This window comes from Nicotiana attenuata, chromosome 2 (assembly GCF_001879085.1).
Source record: "Nicotiana attenuata strain UT chromosome 2, NIATTr2, whole genome shotgun sequence".
NCBI lineage: Eukaryota > Viridiplantae > Streptophyta > Magnoliopsida > Solanales > Solanaceae > Nicotiana > Nicotiana attenuata.
This window is the reverse complement of record NC_031990.1, coordinates 17,268,451-17,288,801: the sequence shown is the minus strand read 5'-3', so window position 1 is coordinate 17,288,801 and position 20,351 is coordinate 17,268,451. Positions and strand designations below refer to the sequence as shown.

Below are 20,351 nucleotides of genomic sequence, written 5' to 3'. Positions count from 1 at the left end.
TATATACAAAAAAATATATATTTTTCGGCTCATTTTCCCTTTCATTTTATGTCAGTGTATTACTAGGCAAGAATTTAAGAAAGATCAATTTTTTTTTTGACACATAAGTTGAATATGTATAAGGGAAAATTAAAAATGGCTTTTAAATCAGAAGATCTTAAACATATCATATTATTTCTATAAAAGAGTATTTTTAAGAAAAAATTGTGAATGTTAAATTTAATGTATTTTCTGTTTGACCAAAAGATTTCAAAACCTTTTCGATTAAAATAATTGATAATAGTGATGATGTCAATCTTAGTCAAGCACAATAAAACCTAGATCAAATGATGGAAGGAGTGAGCAAGATGAATGATATAACGAGTCTATTCAAATCGAATATATGCTCATAAATGTGAAGGCTTAAATACACAATAGAACCGTCATAGATGCAAACGGTGTACAACAACAACAAGAATAACATACCCAGTAAAATCCCACTAGTGGGGTCTGGGGAGGGTAGGATGTACGCAGACCTTACGCCTATCCCGGAAGGGTAGAGAGGCTATTTCCGGGAGACCCTCGGCTCAACAGAAGAGATAATAATTTCAGAAAAGGAACGAAAGAAGAGATATGTAACAACAAAAGAAGCAAGAGAAGTGATAATAATATCTTAAAATAGACCAAATAAGTGAAAGGGAGTGCAATAATATAATCATATGCAAAATAACAAAATAGTGTGAACACAACATATACCGCTACCAGACATAGGCAAAACTCTATCGGACTACCCGGTATAAAGAGGGAAAAACTATGAACTACCCCCTAGCCTATAACCCTAATGCTCGACCTCCACGCTTTCCTATCAAGAGCCATGTCCTCGGAAATCTCGAGTCGCGCCATGTCTTGCCTGATCACCTCGCCCCAATTCTTCTTAGGCCGCCCTCTACCTCTTCTCGTACCTGCCAAAGCCAACCGCTCGCACCTCCTAACCGGGGAATCTATGGTTCTCCTCCGCACGTGTCCAAACCACCTAAGCCTCGATTCCCGCATCTTGTCGTCCACGGGAGCAACGCCCACCTTCTCCCTAATAANCGTCGTGACATCTACATGTGCAATATCTCTGTTATCCTTTTGGGAGGGTTTATCAAGTATGTTGTTTAGAGTACTTGTTAGCCATTCTTCCAGTAGTCTTCTCACTGCCGATGGTGCCTCTCCTGTTGTAGATGTGGAGGCTTCCTTCTCGCGCGAAGCAGTTACGCTTTCGTACGGGGGAGGTGAAGCGTCTCCCCTGGGTGTGGTGTTTGGTGTCCCATTTTCGTTATCTTCCCTGCTATCTTCGTTGATGGTGTTCAGGATGTTGGTTGTGACACCTACTATTGCTTTTAGCCTTGAATCTCCTTTCCCTGCCATTGTTAGTTTGCGTAAAACTAGGAAGAGGTGACTATCCCTTTCTATGATCTAGATGAAACTGCAATCTAAACTGAAGAAGTCCCCACAAACGATGCCAAATTATTTGACCAAAAGATGTCAAAACCTTTTCAATTAAAACAATTGATAATAATGATGAGGTCAATCTTAGTCAAGCACAATAAAACCTAGATCAAATGATGGAAGGAGTGAGCAAGATGAATGATATAACGAGTCTATTCAAATCGAATAAATGCTCATAAATGTGAAGGCTTAAATACACAATAGAACCGTCACAGATGCAAGCGGTGTGAGGGAGAATAAATGTGAGATGATTGGGAAATCTTAGGATCTTCTCTGATGAACAAGATTGCTTTTGCATTCAATCTCAGATGATTCTTTTACAAAGTGTTCTTTTGTATTTTTTTCTCCCCCTTTCTTCTTTGCTTACCCTTCTTATTTATAAGGGACCATCTCCACAAAAACCCTAAAAAATACAACATAGAGAATACTCGAAAAGCATATTCTTACTGTCTCTCACTAAATTTACACTGTCGTGGACGTTATGCATCGACTAACTGCCCTCAGTCGTACCTTTCACCATGACGACCATCAGACCGTGCATCATGATAACCTCGTTCCTCATCCTACTCGGTAATGGTCGTGGTTTCCAAATTTGGACCCATACATTTTCAAATCTAAAAAGATTTCAATTAATCTTAAACAAATTAAAAGGAAAAACATGTGATGTAGAATAGAATTGAAAGTAATGGGTACCCATTTTTGTTTTTTCCCCTCTAACAAGCAACCTAATGGGTACCGAATGAATTGACAGTTTGTCTATTTTTTTAAAGAATAAAGCTGGAGAAGCAAATAAAAAAGTGGAAGTTGACACTTGTCCACTAAGATGCTCCGATATCTATTCTCTCTTGTTTTAATTTTATTGCTCAAGTGTTCTGTAAATTAACAGCCTATGTTCTTTTGGAAAATGTTAAAATGATTTGTCAAATCTAATTTTGAATTAAGTTCCTATAGTTTAATGCTTTTACATACAAAATTATATAAAGATTTCAAAACTAAGTCATCCAACGATTTTAAGGCTTTGTTTAATAAATTCCAAAGCAAGATTTAATCTAATTCATTTTTTAGATTTTGAGTTTGTCCGCGGTAAAATAACTAAATGCAATGGCCAAATGTCCAGATTTGTCAGCTTGCTTGCACATACTTAAGTTAGGTACTAATCTATTAAGTTAATGTTATAACTTACAAGTTAAGCCGTTATATGTATGGGTCGAAATCTGACCAAACAGGAATATGCATGAAAAGGAACGGCAAAAATTCATATAACGCTATACCGACAAGCACCTCGTCCACGGCCGAGGTCGTGTACTCAGAATGCTTGTACGGTGAATTGGTTGTTACAGCATTTCAGAGGGTCAATCTGTAATACAGTTAAATGACTTAGGTATTCTGGCTAATGACCGGGGTGTAAATAAGAATGCTTAGTATATATACTGGGTGAGAGAACTAAGAAGGGGGGGGGGGGTTTCACACAAATCACATACTTCTTCACTAACAGGACATGGGAATAGGAGAATCCATCTCGAAGACGAGAGAAGGTTTAGAACTTTGCTATCCATCTTTTGTAGCCATCGTTATGGAATAAATAATGATATACCACGTGATCATTAGTGGCGATTTCTTTCCTTCTTCTTTATTTTACATTGTGGATTAACGATGTCGAGAATGAATGTAAGCTCATCATATACATTAGATTTTTTTCACTATCTTAACGAGGTCATGAGCTTAATCTTACTCAACTCTTCTTATTTATCCTCCATCAATTTAGAGTTAATTATATTTGGCTAGGATTTACCCCTTACCTTTTCTTTAAATTGGTTTAACTAAAAAGGGCTTAACACTTTTTGGTCGAACAATTTGGTGCCGTCTGTGGGGATTTTCTAGTCAATGCCTTAGTTCCCTCTAGATCCAAACATGGTCTTAGCTCTATCTCCCATTCGGTGAAGTTTCACCCTTTCATTACGAATGTCGACTTGCGAAACCGTTAGTAAACACCCAAAACCGCCGAACCAACCAAGGATAAATCCTTACGGAAACTGGAGTTATGCCTGGTTTACACACGAAAACTGCGCTGCACCACAGCAGCAGCCCTGATGCACTGTGAACATGAGCCATCATAGAGGGACTACAACTACGCATACCAAACACGTCTGTAATCCCATTTCCAGGTTAGTACCCAACGCCTCCTACATCCTGCGCATATCTCCTTCCCTCCTACTATATGAGACGATGCTTGTTGTGTAATTTACTGACTAAAATACTCCGGGTCTGCCATCTTTGCGCGCCCGGGACTGAAGAACTGGGACTCGAACTCAAGACCCCAATGGGAGAAGTGGATCGTTCACCCACGAAGTGACAAAGCTCAAACGGTGATGAGGCTGAGCGTAAAACCGAAGCCAACATCAGGTCGAAAACTAGTATCAGAATACAGAACAAGGCGAGCCGCCCCGTGGCGCGATCCCCAGTTCATTGCCAAACGAGGGAACTCCCCAGGTCCAAAGAGCGACGTGGCCAATCCCCCTCATTCATCAGCTAAACAGCCGACCAAGGTAACAGATTATTCCATGTACTTCTAACCCGCTATTCCTTTTTCCTCCCAAATACGCGAACGAAGGCTAGCCGACATACAGGTTATAAATTCCTCCTTACGGCAAACGGCGGGAAAACCCTGCACACTGTACCATATTACGAATAACAGACAAACAACTCAGAACAAGTCGACATCATTAAGAAGTAATTTCCATAGCCTGGGACTGGGCGGTGGGCCCATGGAACGTACAATCTCCCAAATACAGGTAGAACATGAACACAAAAAGCCTTGCCTGTATGCTCGCCATGGCGATGCTACGCCAATTCAGCCGACTAAATACTACGAGTCATGTTCGAACTTCTTTCAAATTAATCGAGCCCCAAGGTGCCTAGAAGCCCAAGCAATAAGTTCATCGCCCGTCCCGTCAACGATCTATCTAGGTTGAGCAACGAAGGGACTAGATAGACTGGGACTCTCCCCGACGCATGCATAAACGATGCAGCAACGAGTAATATTCTCCAATAAAAACAGGGCAGCATGCAACATTCTTACCACTCCACCGAGCCCACACATCGCCACCCAAAAGTGAAATTCGACCTCGTCCAAATCAGCAATCCAAAGTTCGACCTCGCTCGAACTCATAACGGGTTAAAACTCGACCTCGTTCAAATCAGCAAGCCAAAGTTCGACCTCGCTCGAACACATAACAGGTTACAACTTGACCTCGCTCGAATTTACGCCCTTATGGCCCCCGGCCATTGCCAAGCGAAAGTGAAATTCGACCTCGCTCAAATCAACAAGCCAAAGTTCGACCTCGCTCAAACTCATAACGGGTTACAACTCAACCACGCTCGAATTTACACCCTTATGGCCCCCGCCCATCGCAAAAAAATTCGACTTTCATTCAAGCTAATAAATTTCGACCTCGCTTGAACGAACTAAGGTTCGACCTCGCTCGAACTAACAAAGCAAGATTCGACCTCGCTCGAACTAACATAGTAAGATTCGACCTCGCTCGAACTAACAAAGTAAGGTTCAACCTCACTCGAACTAACAAAGGATTAACCTCGCTCGAACTAACAAAGTAAGGTTCGACCCCGTGCGAAATAACGTGAAGAGATCCGACCTCGCTCGAATCAGCGAGCTAAATTCGACCTCATTCGAATTCCCAACTAAAAATCAGGGACTCATCACGGGAAAATCTGAAGATCTTTTTCAAAATGAGAAAGAAAGTCTGAGATATGCAACCAAAGGAAAACCAACTATCTTATTCAAAAGATATACATACACAACAGCATCTTACAAATGGCCAAAAGCGGGCCCGCGTAAAAAGAAAAACAAGCAACAACAAAAGAAACGAAAAAAGAAGAGCTAAGTACTAAAAGCTACAAAAACTTCACTCGGCCTCATCTCCACCACCGCCCTCGTCAGCGTTGTCATTATCAGAAGAGAGCCCATCTTCAATCTCAGCACCCCCACCGGCCTCCGGTGTTGTAGGGTCATAATCGCAGGCAAGACAAGCCTCGAGTGCCTTAACCCGAACATCTTCAAAAGCGGCCTCAAGAATGCTCCCTGCCGCCCACAAACCCTTATATATATCTCGTTGGGCCACAGCNTATATATATATATATATATATATATATATATATATATATATATATATATATATATATATATATATATATATATCGTTAGGCCTCACCATGGACCCATAGCTCGTACAAATGGCGGGGGTGTAAATGAGAATGCNCACTAACAGGAGATGGGAACAGGAGAATCCATCTCGAAGACGAGAGAAGGTTTAGAACTTTGCTATCCATCTTCTGTAGCCATCGTTATGGAATAAATAATGATATACCCCGTGATCATTAATGGCGATTTCTTTCCTTCTTCTTTATTTTACATTGTGGATTAACGATGTCGAGAATGAATGTAAGCTCATCATATACATTAGATTTTTTTCACTATCTTAACGAGGTCATGAGCTTAATCTTACTCAACTCTTCTTATTTATCCTCCATTAATTTAGAGTTAATTATCTTTGGCTAGGATTTACCCCTTACCCTTTCTTTAAATTGGTTTAACTAAAAAGGGCTTAACACTTTTTGGTCGAACAATTTGGCGCCGTCTGTGGGGATTTTCTAGTCAATGCCTTAGTTCCCTCTAGATCCAAACATGGTCTTAGCTCTATATCCCATTTGGTGTAGTTTCACCCTTTCATTACGAATGTCGACTTGCGAAACCGTTAGTAAACCCCCAAAACCGCCGAACCAACCAAGGATAAATCCTTACGCGAAACCGAAGTTATGCCTGGTTTACACATGAAAACTGCTGCGCCGCAGCAGCAACCCTGATGCACTGTGAACATGAGCCATCATAGAGGGACTACAACTACGCATACCAAACGCGTCTGTAATCCCATTTCCAGGTTAGTACCCAATGCCTCCTACATCCTGCGCATATCTACTTCCCTCCTACTATATGAGACGATGCTTGTTGTGTAATTTACTGACTAAAATACTCCGGGTCTGCCATCTTTGCTCGCCCGGGACTGAAGAACTGGGACTCGAACTCAAGACCCCAATGGGGGAAGTGGATCGTTCACCCACGAAGTGCCAAAGCTCAAACGGTGACGAGGCTGAGCGTAAAATCGAAGCCAACATCGGGCCGGAAACTAGTATCAGAATACAGAACAAGGCGAGCCACCCCGCGGCGCGATCCCCAGTTCATTGCCAAATGAGGGAACTCCCCAGGTCCAAAGAGCGCAACGGTCGAGGGAAACGTGGCCAATCCCCCTTATTCATCAGCTAAACAGCCGACCAAGGTAACAGATTATTCCATGTACTTCTAACCCACTATTCCTTTTTTTTTTTAAAAAAGAAAGAAGTAAAACAGAAAATAGGGACGTCCTCCCAAATACGCGAACGAAGGCTACCCGACATACAGGCTCTAAATTCCTCCTTACGGCGAACTGCAAATCGGGAAAACCCTGCACACCGTACCATATTACGAATAACAGACAAACAACTCAGAACAAGCCGACATCATTAAGAAGCAATTTCCATAGCCTGGGACTCGGCAGTGAGCCCATGGAACGTACAATCTCCCAAATACAGGTAGAACATGAACACGAAAAGCCTTGCCCGTATGCTCACCATGGCGATGCTACGCCAATTCAGCCGACTAAATACTACGAGTCACGTTCGAACTTCGTTCAAATTAATCGAGCCCCAAGGTGCCCAGAAGCCCAAGCGATAAGTTCATCGCCCGTCCCGTCAACGGTCTATCTAGGTTGAGCAATGAATGGACTAGATAGACTGGGACTCGGCCTGACGCATGCATAAACGATGCAGCAACAAGTAATATTCTCCAATAAAAACAAGGCAGCATGCAACATTCTTACCACTCCACCGAGCCCACACATCGCCATCTGAAAGTGAAATTCGACCTCGTTCGAATCAGCAATCCAAAGTTTGACCTCGCTCGAACTCATAACGGGTTACAACTCGACCTCGTTTGAATCAGCTTGCCAAAGTTCGACCTCGCTCGAACTCATAACGGGTTACAACTCGACCTCGTTCGAATCAGCAAGCCAAAGTTCGACCTCGCTCGAACTCATAACGGGTTACAACTTGACCTCGCTCGAATTTACACCCTTATGGCCCCCGGTCATCCCAAAGAGGAAGTGAAATTCGACCTCGTTCGAATCAGCAAGCCAAAGCTCGACCTCGCTCGAACTCATAATGGGTTACAACTCGACCTCGCTCGAATTTACACCCTTATGGCCCCCGTCCATTGCCAAGCGAAAGTGAAATTCGACCTTGCTCGAATCAACAAGCCAAAGTTCGACCTCGCTCGAACTCATAACGGGTTACAACTCAACCACGCTCGAATTTACACCCTTATGGCCCCCGCCCATCGCCAAAAAATTTGACTTTCATTCAAGCTAATAAAGTTCGACCTCGCTCGAACTAACAAAGCAAGATTCGACCTCGCTCGAACTAACAAAGTAAGATTCGACCTCGCTCGAACTAACAAAGTAAGGTTCGACCTCGTGCGAAATAACGCGAAGAGATCCGACCTCGCTCGAATCAGCGAGCTAAATTCTACCTCATTCGAATTCCCAACTAAAAATCAGGGACTCATCACGGGAAAATCTGAAGATCTTTTTCAAAATGAGAAAGAAAGTCTGAGATATGCAACCAAAGGCAAACCAACTATCTTATTCAAAAGATATACATACACGACAGCATCTTACAAAAGGCCAAAAGCGGGCCCCCGTAAAAGGAAAAACAAGCAACAACAAAAGAAACAAAAAAAGAAGAGCTAAGTACAAAAAGCTACAAAAACTTCACTCGGCCTCATCTCCACCACCGCCCTCGTTAGCGTAGTCATTATCAGAAGAGAGCCCATCTTCAATCTCAGCACCCCCACCGGGCTCCTGTGTCGCAGGGTCATAATCGCAGGCAAGACGAGCCTCGTGTGCCTTAACCCGAACATCTTCAAAAGCGGCCTCAAGAATGCTCCCCGCCGCCCACAAACATTTATATATATATCTCGTTAGGCCTCAGCATGGAACCATTGCTCGTACAAATGGCGGGGGTGTAAATGAGAATGCTTAGTATATATACTAGGTGAGAGAACTAAGAAGAAGGGGGGGGGGGGGGGTTCACACAAATCACAGACTTCTTCACTAACAGGAGATGGGAATAGGAGAATCCATCTCGAAGACGAGAGAAGGTTCAGAACTTTGCTATCCATCTTCTGTAGCCATCGTTATGGAATAAATAATGATATACCCCGTGATCATTAATGGTGATTTCTTTCCTTCTTCTTTATTTTACACTGTGGATTAACGATGTCGAATGAATGTAAGCTCATCATATACATTAGATTTTTTTCACTATCTTAACGAGGTCATGAGCTTAGTCTTACTCAACTCTTCTTATTTATCCTCCATTAATCTAGACTTAATTATCTTTGACTAGGATTTACCCCTTATCCTTTCTTTAAATTGGTTTAACTAAAAAGGGCTTTAACACTTTTTATTAAGTTAGGTAATAATCTATTAAGTTAATATTATAACTTACAAGTTAAGCTGTTACACATATGACATCGGTGACGAAAACCAAATATTTCTTCCCTTTTTTATTTCCTGTAACGTATCTTAGAACGTGGCTAGAATCAGTTCATCACTTAGATCTTAGGATTTAGGAACCCCAAATCTGATTTGCCTTTAATTGTTTAGTCATCAAACTTTGAACCTAAATTCTTCAAGCTGGCGTCATGGGTACATTTTCTCTATTAATAAAAAGATTCGCTCTACAATAAGAAATTGATTAAATTAGTGAATGAAAGCAAGTATCTTAGCCGTCAAATGAGACGAGGAGCCAACCCAGTCGGTGATATAAGCATTTCTCACGGCTTTTCCTTTCCCTTTTCATAACCAAATAGTTGCGTACCATACTAAGAGCTCGTTTGGCTTAGCTGATTTAGAGTAGCTGATAAGCATTAGGTGCTGAAAAGCACTTTTAAGTGCTGAAGCTGATTTAAAAAATAAACAGTTACGTGTTTGGATAAAAGTGCTGAAATTAATAATAAACAGCTGAAGAATTGGGTATACGAAGAGTTTTGTTCTAAAAAGAAGTATTTTAGGGATAGAATAGTAAATATTTTGGTCAAATCTAAAGTGCTTATAAGCTGAAATTTGATAAGTTGGGGGAGACCAACTTATGACTTTTAGCTTATTTTTAACTTATAAGCACTTTTAATTTTACCAAATGCGTAAATAAGCCAAAAAGTGTAGCCAAACACCCTCTAATAGCATCGCGCGCATATACAGCCATTTAAATGCAACTTCGACAGCCATGTGAAAGCCGCTCTCATGTCCTTTCCATGACTGAACGATATCGTGGGTGGTGTGTTTGGGGTGCGATAAAAACTATTTTTTGGAAAACAAGTTGATTCTAAAAATTACTTGTTCTTTTTGTTTTGAAATTTATNGAAAGTTTAAAAAAATGTGAAGTGTTTTATTTATTGGTGGAATGTTTGGAGGTTTTACCCCTGGTCCCATTTGGGGTGATGTTTTTGGAAGACCTTGCCCCTAGTTTGTTTCGGGGTTTTGTAAAGACAATCAGGTTGAAACTAAGTTCATACTTAGTTTTAACCAAGTTATTATGATATTGTAAAGATTTTGTCCAACTTTTATGACATATTTATTGCGAGTTTCTGTTAGACTCTTTTAGTGGTTTGCCCTTGCCTTTTTCTCCACAAGTTTGGGGCTTTATTTTCCATTTAACTTTAATGTTTGGGTTTTTGTTTTACCCTTTGCAATTTTAACTTTTGCATTTAACAATGCTTTGTCAATTTCATGACTTTTTGAACAAGCACAAATTATAAAAGAGGGCCCTTTTATATACGACACTTAATGAAGAAGACGTCTCAACTTCATAATTGTTAAGAAGATCTCTTAAGTTTAGATAGTTATGAATAAATAACTTCCGACAATAAGTGTTTTAAAAATGTATTTTGGGAACCCAAATACTAGGAAATAACTTCATAGTGTTTTTTATAAGGACTTTCTATCGCACCAAACACATAGAAAGTTATTTCTCACACAATATGTATGAGCATTCAACCACAAGAGTAAAATAGATGGTGTGTTTATAATATTAATTGTGAAGGGAAAAGTATCTTTTACACAAAGTTAGAAAGAAAGAATACACCCTTACTTATAAAAAATGACAGCATATGCACCTCTAATTTTCAGTATTAAGTCGGACCAAATTATTATTGGAAGTACATAAGAGTACTATATATCACTAGTTTTATTGTTAATAGGTCCAACTTGTAACGTGTTGACTTTTGACGGCGACAACCGAGCAAAAATGCTCTCCGCCTTCCAAAATACATGTGTCTAATTCTTGGGCATCACGTTAAGCAAAGACCAGCGCTGCTCTAAGCTGGAAAGTATTAGAAGCTTCCTGACTCTCTTTGACTCTTCACCTTCCCAATTCCCATTTCTCAGGGGAAAAAACTTTGCACATTTCCATGTTCTCTTCTTCTCATTAATTCTCTCTCCTTTCTGCATATTCTCTTTCTACAACTCACACCACGTTCTCTCTCTCTCTCTCTACGCAACAGCAAATCTCAGGTATATATTTCGCAGTATATTTTGTATAGGTTTATAAGAATTCGTAAACGCTTTGATTTCTATTGGTAGCTGAAGTGAATTTAAGGTGATATTTCTGAGGTTTTGTAGCGTTAGTAGTATAGCTGTGTTAATTTATGGCGAATTTAAGGATGCTTTTTGTTTCTGTTGATAGGTGAACACAAGGCAAGGTGAGATCGCTTAAATTGAACGCAAAATGCAGAGAGTAACAGTGATCGAGAGATTTTCGAGAACTTTCCGTGATAATGCTTCGCTTTCTAAGCTGCTTATTGTTTTCACCGTCAGGTACCTCTTCGTAGCTCTCCTATATTTTGGTACTATGTTAACATAATCAGCTTTGATTATTAGGTTGCTTGTTTCGGAGTTTGAATTTGCATTAGTTCTCTAATTTTCAGCTAAATTTAATTCTCTTAATCTCGTAATTAGTTACGTTTATGGCAGTTAATATGAAGAAAACAACGTAAATGATTATGCACGTTGCTGATGAAATGAAACAGCTATATTGAATTTCTATGTGAAGGGACGATGTGTTGGTTATGATACGAACTTGTAGTTTGATCAAGTAGTCTCTGGATAAGAATTTTCAGATCTGCTAACTAAAGTTTTGAATGTTTGGTGGTCTTGGCGAAATGTTTTATCTGCTAGCTAAAGGAAGTTTGTATAGTAATTTGAGAATATACTGATCCTAGTTCTCTACTTATTTAGTTATAGTTATTTACTTGGCATAGTGGCAGAGCAGGTACCTCTGCTTCGCTCTGTTTCAATAATTGCTGATGATGGAATTAGAAGTAAGCATGCTTGTGGAATCCTAATTCCACTAAAGTTTATTGTTTCCTGCTTATGTGTTTATTGCAATAATGAAATCATTTTGACTTGCGATTGCTATAATATCAGATGCTTAATACTCCATGATCGGGCTATAAAATGTAGTGATTGTCATGTACAGTAGCTTTTTTCAGTGCTAAATGCTTTACTATAGACACAAGAGTTTTCTAGATCAAAGGTGAAAATAGGATAAAGAACAGAGGAAGTGGCAACGGAATACAGATAGCTTAGGTATGAGGCTGCAAATCGAGGGCACATAAGACGAGATAAATGTTAGGCTTAAGCTCCGTCCCTACTTTACTAAATCAGTAATATGGGATGTCTCTTTGGTGCATCCATTTGGAAGCCTTTTATATCGTAGTGCTAAAAAATTGTGCTATTCAACTAGTCTCTACTTATTATGCTTTATATACATGATATTTTTAAGCAAGTTTTCTAATCATCTATTCTCGAAAAGAAAATATATCTTTGGGAGCAATATGATGGTGCAGTTAGCTCCTGTGAAAAAAAATACTTTATTATTGGTGCTTCATAGGCTTTTACGTTATTATCATTATTACTTTTTGAAATGAAAATTTGGTCTACCTTCTTTATGTTATCTGTTGCAGTGAGTTTGTTCTTTTCTGACCTTATTCATGTAAATGACAGTGGTGGAGGTCTTGTGGCATACTCTGAGGCAGCAAAATCATATGAGAATCCTAATGCTGGAGAGTTGGTTGAGGCCAACAACAGAAAAAAGAAAGTAGTTGTCCTTGGAACTGGCTGGGCAGGAACCAGTTTCTTGAAGAATTTGAAGGATCCTTCATACGATGTCCAAGTGATATCTCCAAGAAATTACTTCGCATTCACCCCTTTGCTGCCAAGTGTTACGTGTGGCACAGTGGAGAGTCGCAGCGTTGTTGAACCAATCCGCAACATTATCAGAAAGGTAGGAAAATGGTAATCCGAACTTGTAACATTTTGTTTGTGTTTCATTTTAATTCTTCAATGCAAAGCCTATAGCAGCACCTGCAACATTCTTGTTCATTGGCTAAACCAACTCTGCAAGTATTGTTTGTTCTTTGCCACCGTGCTGCAAGTATAATAAATTCATTCAACTTTGCTATCTATATTATGAATGTCAAGGCTAGTTAATGAAATATTGTGTTCTCTCTGATGTTATATGTGGTCCTCCTAGCAGAAACATGTAGATGCCTGCTACTGGGAAGCTGAATGTGTCAAAATTGATCCAGAGAACAAGAAAGTATATTGTCGATCAAATCTAGACACCGATGGGAAAGGGAAGGAAGAGTTTGCTGTTGATTATGACTATCTTGTGATTTCCGTTGGAGCCCGTGTAAACACATTTAACATTCCTGGTGTTGAAGAGAACACCTTTTTCTTGAAGGTAATCCCTGGAATAGTATTTGAAGTTTGTGATGCCATGAAATGAGTTTTAGATAACTTATTTAAGATTAGGTTGGCGTCATATATAGCACATGCAAAGCGTTGATCTTTACATTTCCCATCGGAATGCCTTTGTGCAGGAAGTAGAAGATGCTCAAAAGATCCGTAGAACTGTTATTGACTGTTTTGAGAAAGCAAGTCTGCCGACCCTCAGTGATGAGGAGAGGAAGAGACTGCTTCACTTTGTTATTGTTGGTGGTGGACCAACTGGTGTGGAGTTTGCGGCGCAGCTTCACGACTTTGTCAATGAAGATATAGTTAGAATATATCCTAAAGTCAAAGATTTGGTGAAGATAACACTTCTTGAGGCAACAGATCATATTCTGAACATGTAAGACAGCACCTCTATTAAGCGGTCATCTCAAAATATACGTCTTTTTGGTAATTAAATCTAAAGTATATTTCATATACTGATTAATTGTTTCTTGATCGACCAAATTTTGGAAGTGAGATATATACGTTGCCCAGTCTGTAAAGAAATGTCTTGGTGAAGATAATACCTCTTTCAGGCAACATAGTTTTGGATATGCAAATGTAAGAACTTGTTAAGAGTGATTTGTCACGCTTGGCTTACCAGTGATGCCTAGTAGTGGAAACTCTGCTCTTAAAGTTCCAATTTCTGGCCCTTGATTGAGCTTGTTGTAAATAAAAGATGTTTGAACGCAAAGGCTGTTTCCCTCCCTCAACATTAGGATGTAATACCCAGACATAGGACATAATGTGGTTAAAAGAGGCACAAAGCAAAGGGACACTTTAGCTGCTTCCTCTGGTTTAACAGTTGTTGGTTGGTCGATCATTGTTTTCTGTGAGCAAAACAGAAAATCAAATCTGTTTCTATTCCTTCCTTTTTTCCCACCTTCTTTTCTTTTGGTGATGGGCAATTAAATCAGGCTGCTTCGGTGATATGCTTCAAAGAGTGAGCAGTGATGCCGTACTTCTGCAGTTATGTGGGTAATAGAACTTTAGAAAGAGGTTGAAGTAAAGTGGCTTATATTCCAAAATCTATCAGTTTATGCAGATCTTTCAGTAGATGCGCTTCTATTGGTCCTTAGGCAAAGTACTGGCAAAAATAGTTGGTTAATTATTAGCTAGCCGTCATCCTAATGTCTAATTTTCCTAGGTGATGGGTAATTTGAAGCAAATTCTTATGTTTCTATTTCCACTGCCACCTCTTTGACTTGGAACATGCTGTTTCATTATGAGCTCATTTTCCACTTTCACTTGTGTTCTAATGTGGTAATTTGTACTTTTCATTTGTAGGTTTGACAAGCGCATTACCGCTTTTGCTGAAGAAAAATTCCAGAGAGATGGTATTGATGTAAAAACAGGATCAATGGTTGTGAAGGTAGGAGATAAAGAAATTTCTACCAAGGATGTCAAACGTGGAGATATAACTTCAATGCCTTATGGAATGGCTGTCTGGTCAACTGGTATTGGAACTCGTCCAGTAATTATGGAATTTATGAAGCACATTGGTCAGGTATCTTTCCTTGTTTATTGGGAGCTAATGTAATGCTTCGGTCAAGCTTTTGTTTGATTTTATTGTTATTTATGTTGCTTATGTGAAAGCTCTATTTGGTAACAGGGTAACAGACGAGTGTTAGCAACTGATGAGTGGCTGCGTGTTGAGGGACAGGACAACGTATATGCACTTGGTGACTGTGCAACAATCAACCAGCGGAAAGTCATGGTAATTCACCTTCACTTCCTGATCACATTTCTTATATTGGGTGGTCATTCGATCTAGCATTCCACTAGAGTGCAATCTTCCTGTCCATCTATTTTCTCAACCAGTTCTGAGTAGACAATAACTTTCAACTTCATTTTCTTTTACCCATGACGGCAACACTGTTGGAGCTTAGGAAATATCTACAGGCTACACATTGTAATTTGCACTTTACTTCAAAGCTTAGAAAAAACTCAAATAGGGGTACAAAGCGAGCAATAATTTTCAGGATACTTGTTATTTTAAATATAACCGGTGACCTTTTGGTTAATTAACATCGGAAACAGTCAGCATCTGATAAAATAGAACTGGTTTGAATTTTGAATTATTAGATATTAAATTTTGCAAATACTGATCTTTGTTTTGCCAATTTTCTCATTGTTCAGGAAGATATTGCTGCGATATTTCATAAAGCAGACAAGGATAACTCTGGAACACTTACCGTCAAAGAATTTCAGGAAGTACTTAAAGACATATGTGAAAGATACCCGCAAGTAGAGCTTTACTTGAAAAGTAAAAAAATGAGTAATCTGGCCGATCTCTTGAAAGAATCAAAAGGAGATGGTGTTAAAGAATCAGTTGAGGTGAATATTGAAGAATTTAAATCAGCTCTGTCCCAAGTGGATTCTGAGATGAAGAATCTCCCAGCAACAGCTCAGGTATTATGCAAACAAGACTGTGCTTGTAGCTTCTGTTTGTGTTTCTGATGGATGCATGCGTGCTTAAATATCTTTGTTGCATGTGCGACGACTTGTTCAGGTTGCATCTCAGCAAGGTGTCTACTTAGCTAAATGCTTTAATCGTATGGAGGAATGTGAAAAAAATCCAGAAGGTCCTCTTCGATTTAGAGGAGAAGGTCGCCATCGCTTTCACCCATTCAGGTACCAGTCGGGCTTGTCTGATCATTTCTTAGCATCACCTCTCTATGAGATTGTCTTCCTCAGCACAACACGAGTGAAGCGCACAACTTAATTTGGTCAGAAATTGTTAGATGATCACATGATGAGATGTCTCGTGGGATATCTGAGATTTTGCTAGCGGTCTCATGCAGTATATTAACTTCTAAAACCATAACAGAAATGTAGGAAGCTCGGGTGCACACAATCATTAGTGGGAGGGAAGTTTAAGGAGGATGAACGGCATTAAAATAAAATATCTGGAATGTGTTGTAATTTTGGCTTGAAGAAGTTTTTTTTAACGCTGTACAAATGGTTGTTCCAGGTACCGACATTTGGGACAGTTTGCACCCTTGGGAGGAGAGCAAACAGCAGCACAGCTTCCAGGAGATTGGGTTTCAATTGGTCACAGCACTCAGTGGCTCTGGTATTCTGTGTATGCTAGGTAATTCTTTCAAGTTTTTGTCTTGTTGCTTCTCCATTAACGTGTCTTAACCTTCTATGGAGATCTGATGGTTACCATGTTTTTGAATTTCCAGCAAACAAGTTAGTTGGCGTACAAGGGCACTAGTTGTCTCTGACTGGGTAAGGCGGTACATTTTTGGAAGAGACTCGAGCCAGATTTAAGGAGCTGTTATACCCTCAACGTTTTGTAGGAGCTCCCCATGGATTTATCTTGAAATTCCACTAGGCTATTACAAAAGTTTTCTGATGTGAATGGATTTGTTTGTTTAATTCTTTTAGCAACTCCTTGGCCCTGGTTGTTTGTAGGTGTCCTGTCGTTCCAATTTTGCAGCTACACGGGGTCCTATGCTCTAGAGGATCAATTTTTCTGTTTTTGCATCATAATAAAGGTGAAATGAACAACGTCGATAGGAGAGTTGCTAACTCGTAATCTGTATGTTCCCATATATTGTTGAGGTGTTTTATTTCGAACACCATTTAGTTAAGCCTATTAACGGCACAATATTGCTTCAACGGAATACAAGTTTCTCTAATTTTTGCTTTGAGGCTTGTTTGAAGAGTTCCCTATCCACTGCTGTTAAAATGCATGCCTGCATGTGCTTTCTTCTTGCTTTAGGTGTATGAATATTGCACGAGCATTTTCGTGGAATGATTTCCTCCCTGCGACTAGTCTTTTTATAAGTATTTATCTGCCGGATCTTCCCTTTATTCTACTGTATATGCATGGTGTGAGTTGTTAGTGAAGTCAACCACCTGTGTTGATGTACGTATCATTTGCATTGGTGATGGTGGTTTATGATCTAGCTTCTTCTTTGAACCCCTGAAGCCCAATGAAGCTAGGATTGACTGGCAGTTGACACAGTCGATCATTATCGACAAGAAATTAAGCATTCATTAGTATTGAGATTTCTATTAACACGTACATCATATTATACTGGATATATGCGATCAATGTCTGAACACTAGTATTGGTAGAGAGGAAAATTAACTTGTCCAACTGATATAACAAACTATAGCAAAGAAACGAAGATGCAGGAATGCAAGTCAACAGCTAAAAGAAAAACTAGTAACAGCTACAACTATATGAAAACAAAGTCTTGATTCTTCTTGGTAAGCATTACCATGCCACAGGAACCTCCCGATTACTTAATCCTGCAAAATGAATTTGAATCAGAAAATCGGCGAAGCAAAATGAAATGAATAAAAAGAGGAGGAACAAATGAGAAAATGGGAATGAAGCATTGAGTCCTGTCAACATCATGATTTTATGAAATTGTAATTAAGTAGAGAGTATACATGAAATAGCTTGGAAGTTTGGTTTTCCGGAAGGGCCAACTCCAGAGAGGATAGGCTTGTGATCTAGCTTTTCCACATAATCAATCCAAAAAGATGGACCTTCGGCCTGTTCCGCCGACTCCAGGAAATTATCAGGTTGCTCTTGAGCCAAATTGTTCATGTCCATCTCATCCATAAGCATCTTCCTCAGATCCGAATCAGATTTAAAATCTGAAACACCTGCAGCTGCAATCTTCTTGCTTCCTTCATTCTTTCCCTGCAACTCTTCTCCAACTTGCTTTTTCCTTTTTTCGCCTCGATTTTCAACACCATCTTCTATGTCATCACCCTGTTTCTCTTCCTCCTCCAGTTCCTGTGCTACTTCACTGCTACCAAGCTCTCCTATACACTCAAACAAAGGTCCCAACAAATACTCGAGTATTTTGGCTTTCTTGGAGGAGACATGGTTCCGAGCTTGCTTAGTATTATCTTCCATCTCTTTCTCTAGTATGTCTAGCTGTTGGTGCAGCATTATGATTTCTTCCCTCATTGCATTTTGCTCTTCTCTGATTTCTTCAATTTCCTTCTCCATTGTAACTGCAACTGTTTCGTCAATACCTTGCTCTTGTGGCTGCTGATTCATCTCGGACTTTTTACTACCCTTCCTCTTGATATTCTTCAACCACTGCCCTTTTCCTCTCTGGAAACATTCATGCTGAAACTCAAATTTGTCCCAACTTATTTTCCTGAATCCCTATTGTTATTTTCATCACAAACCAAAACATAAAAACATCACCTTAAAAAGTAATCTCTGCATTAACATAAATACAATGCAATATTAATAAAATCATATATACTCACATAGCAGTTGAGTTGGCAGACGAAGCTAGAGATATTGTTATGGCGGAAAAAACGGGGGAGAACTTCAGCAGCAAATTTATGACAATCATGGATAATGAAACTGGTACCATTACCATTCCAAGAAATCAAGGGATTGAACTGAATATCAGCAAGCATTTCATAAATCTTTAACACAAATGGACATGCACGTTTTTGCAAATTGCGACGCGAATTCCTAACTCCAAGACCATGATGATGAGCATCAGTAGCACTGCCATGAATTCCTTCATTGTTTGTGTTGTCACCTTGACAATCATCATTTTCTAGCATTGATATGTCTATTTGTACATCTTCTAGCCCCTCATCTTCATACCATTCTTCGAGTAATTCACCTATATTATTTGTCATTTTTCCTTTTCCTTTGTCTGATTTCATGGTTGTGAAATGAAGATATCTTTCAATGAACTTCAAAGAAAACTACTAACTGATCAAGGGTTCAAGACTCAATGTATATGTTTGAGAAGTGCTCAGTTTCTGAAGCTTTAGTACGTAGTATTCTTCTGGTTGTACAAGTAACCATTATATTCTTATTCTAACATGCATTTTTCCCCTAACTTAATTTTTTTTTTTCTTCAAATATTCTAGACTGGACACATGCAAAACACCCGTTAATTATGAATGTACAATCTGTACCCTTGGAAAGCCTAATTTCATTGTCTTGTAAATTTTTTACAACTGGACATAAGGAAATTAGGGTGTAGATTAATCCATGTTGCTAGAGATCAAACGGGAATCGGTAAATATTTAAGAAAAAGAAGGTATTCTTTGAGTAAAGTTGTACTTGCAATGAAGTAATACATTACAGAAGGAATGCAACATGCAGAAACTTCCTAATATAAGGAGAAAGTAAAAAAAAAATTACCACCAAAAAGTAAATTTGCTAGCCAGTTTGGCCACTTTGTAATTAATTACTCCTACTTCTTATAATTATGCAAAGTCCAAATTAAAACGGCTTCATTCTGGTTTTGCACGTAATTTATTCTGTTGGATAATGGATATTAATTGATTCTAGTTAATTAGACCAAATGTGCTTCGTTATTAACTAGACTAAGTGGATATTAGTCCTAATATTTTGTGGTTTGGGTTTAAGATTTAAGAGGCTTGAGTCCCTTAGTATCGGAGTAGGACGCTGTGCTGCTAAATAATAATAATTGAGTGAAATGTGAAAGAAAAAAAGTACTTAGTAAAAAACGTGCTTACTAATCATAAATAACTTTTTATATTTATGATTCAAAAAGTAATTTCTCACACCCAAATGGTGTGTACTTGTGTACCTCCTCAACATAATATTCTTCACTTAGACTTAAATGTATGCTTGCATCTTTTTGCTGAGCAAACCCCTTTTTACATGTACAATATGTGACACCAAGGTTCATTAAACTCGAGTTTGGGCTAGCCCAGCAAAAGAAATATTTCTTATTGGGATAAGTATTGCACAAATAGGACACTTTGGTTGCCATCTTATTTTTCAATTGAATCAGAAATTTAAGGGGTGAAATTCAAAAATAGCCAAATTGTCATGACCCAAAATTCCTCCGAAGGAGTCGTGATGGTACCTAGTCTCTAAACTAGGTAAGCCTAACATTTACAGAAATAACATTGATATTCACTAACTTCAAATTAGATAACTCTGAACGATTACAGTTC

The 20,351-nt window shown here is 39.1% G+C and overlaps 2 protein-coding genes across 4 annotated transcripts; one reads left to right on the top strand and one right to left on the bottom strand.

Moving 5' to 3' along the window:
• On the top strand, window positions 10,938-17,074 carry LOC109244726 (external alternative NAD(P)H-ubiquinone oxidoreductase B2, mitochondrial-like). Of its 3 annotated transcripts, none has more exons than XM_019411867.1 (11): window positions 10,938-11,153; window positions 11,326-11,456; window positions 12,645-12,924; window positions 13,177-13,383; window positions 13,523-13,773; window positions 14,703-14,922; window positions 15,028-15,132; window positions 15,555-15,827; window positions 15,928-16,049; window positions 16,390-16,509; window positions 16,604-16,691. In XM_019411867.1, the coding sequence occupies exons 2-11, from the start codon at window positions 11,368-11,370 to the stop codon at window positions 16,689-16,691; spliced, it is 1,755 nt and encodes a 584-aa protein (XP_019267412.1). In that variant the 5' UTR covers window positions 10,938-11,153; window positions 11,326-11,367. The 3 variants fall into 3 exon arrangements, with proteins under 3 accessions (XP_019267412.1, XP_019267419.1, XP_019267424.1); XM_019411874.1 differs by lacking the exon at window positions 10,938-11,153 and adding an exon at window positions 11,190-11,238; XM_019411879.1 differs by lacking the exon at window positions 10,938-11,153 and having other exon boundaries at window positions 11,357-11,456; window positions 16,604-17,074.
• LOC109216949 (heat stress transcription factor A-2c-like) lies at window positions 17,809-19,052 on the bottom strand. Its single transcript, XM_019381176.1, has 2 exons — window positions 18,666-19,052; window positions 17,809-18,558 (listed from the first exon to the last, which is right to left on the bottom strand). Exons 1-2 carry the CDS (start codon window positions 19,050-19,052, stop codon window positions 17,809-17,811), a joined length of 1,137 nt encoding a protein of 378 aa, XP_019236721.1.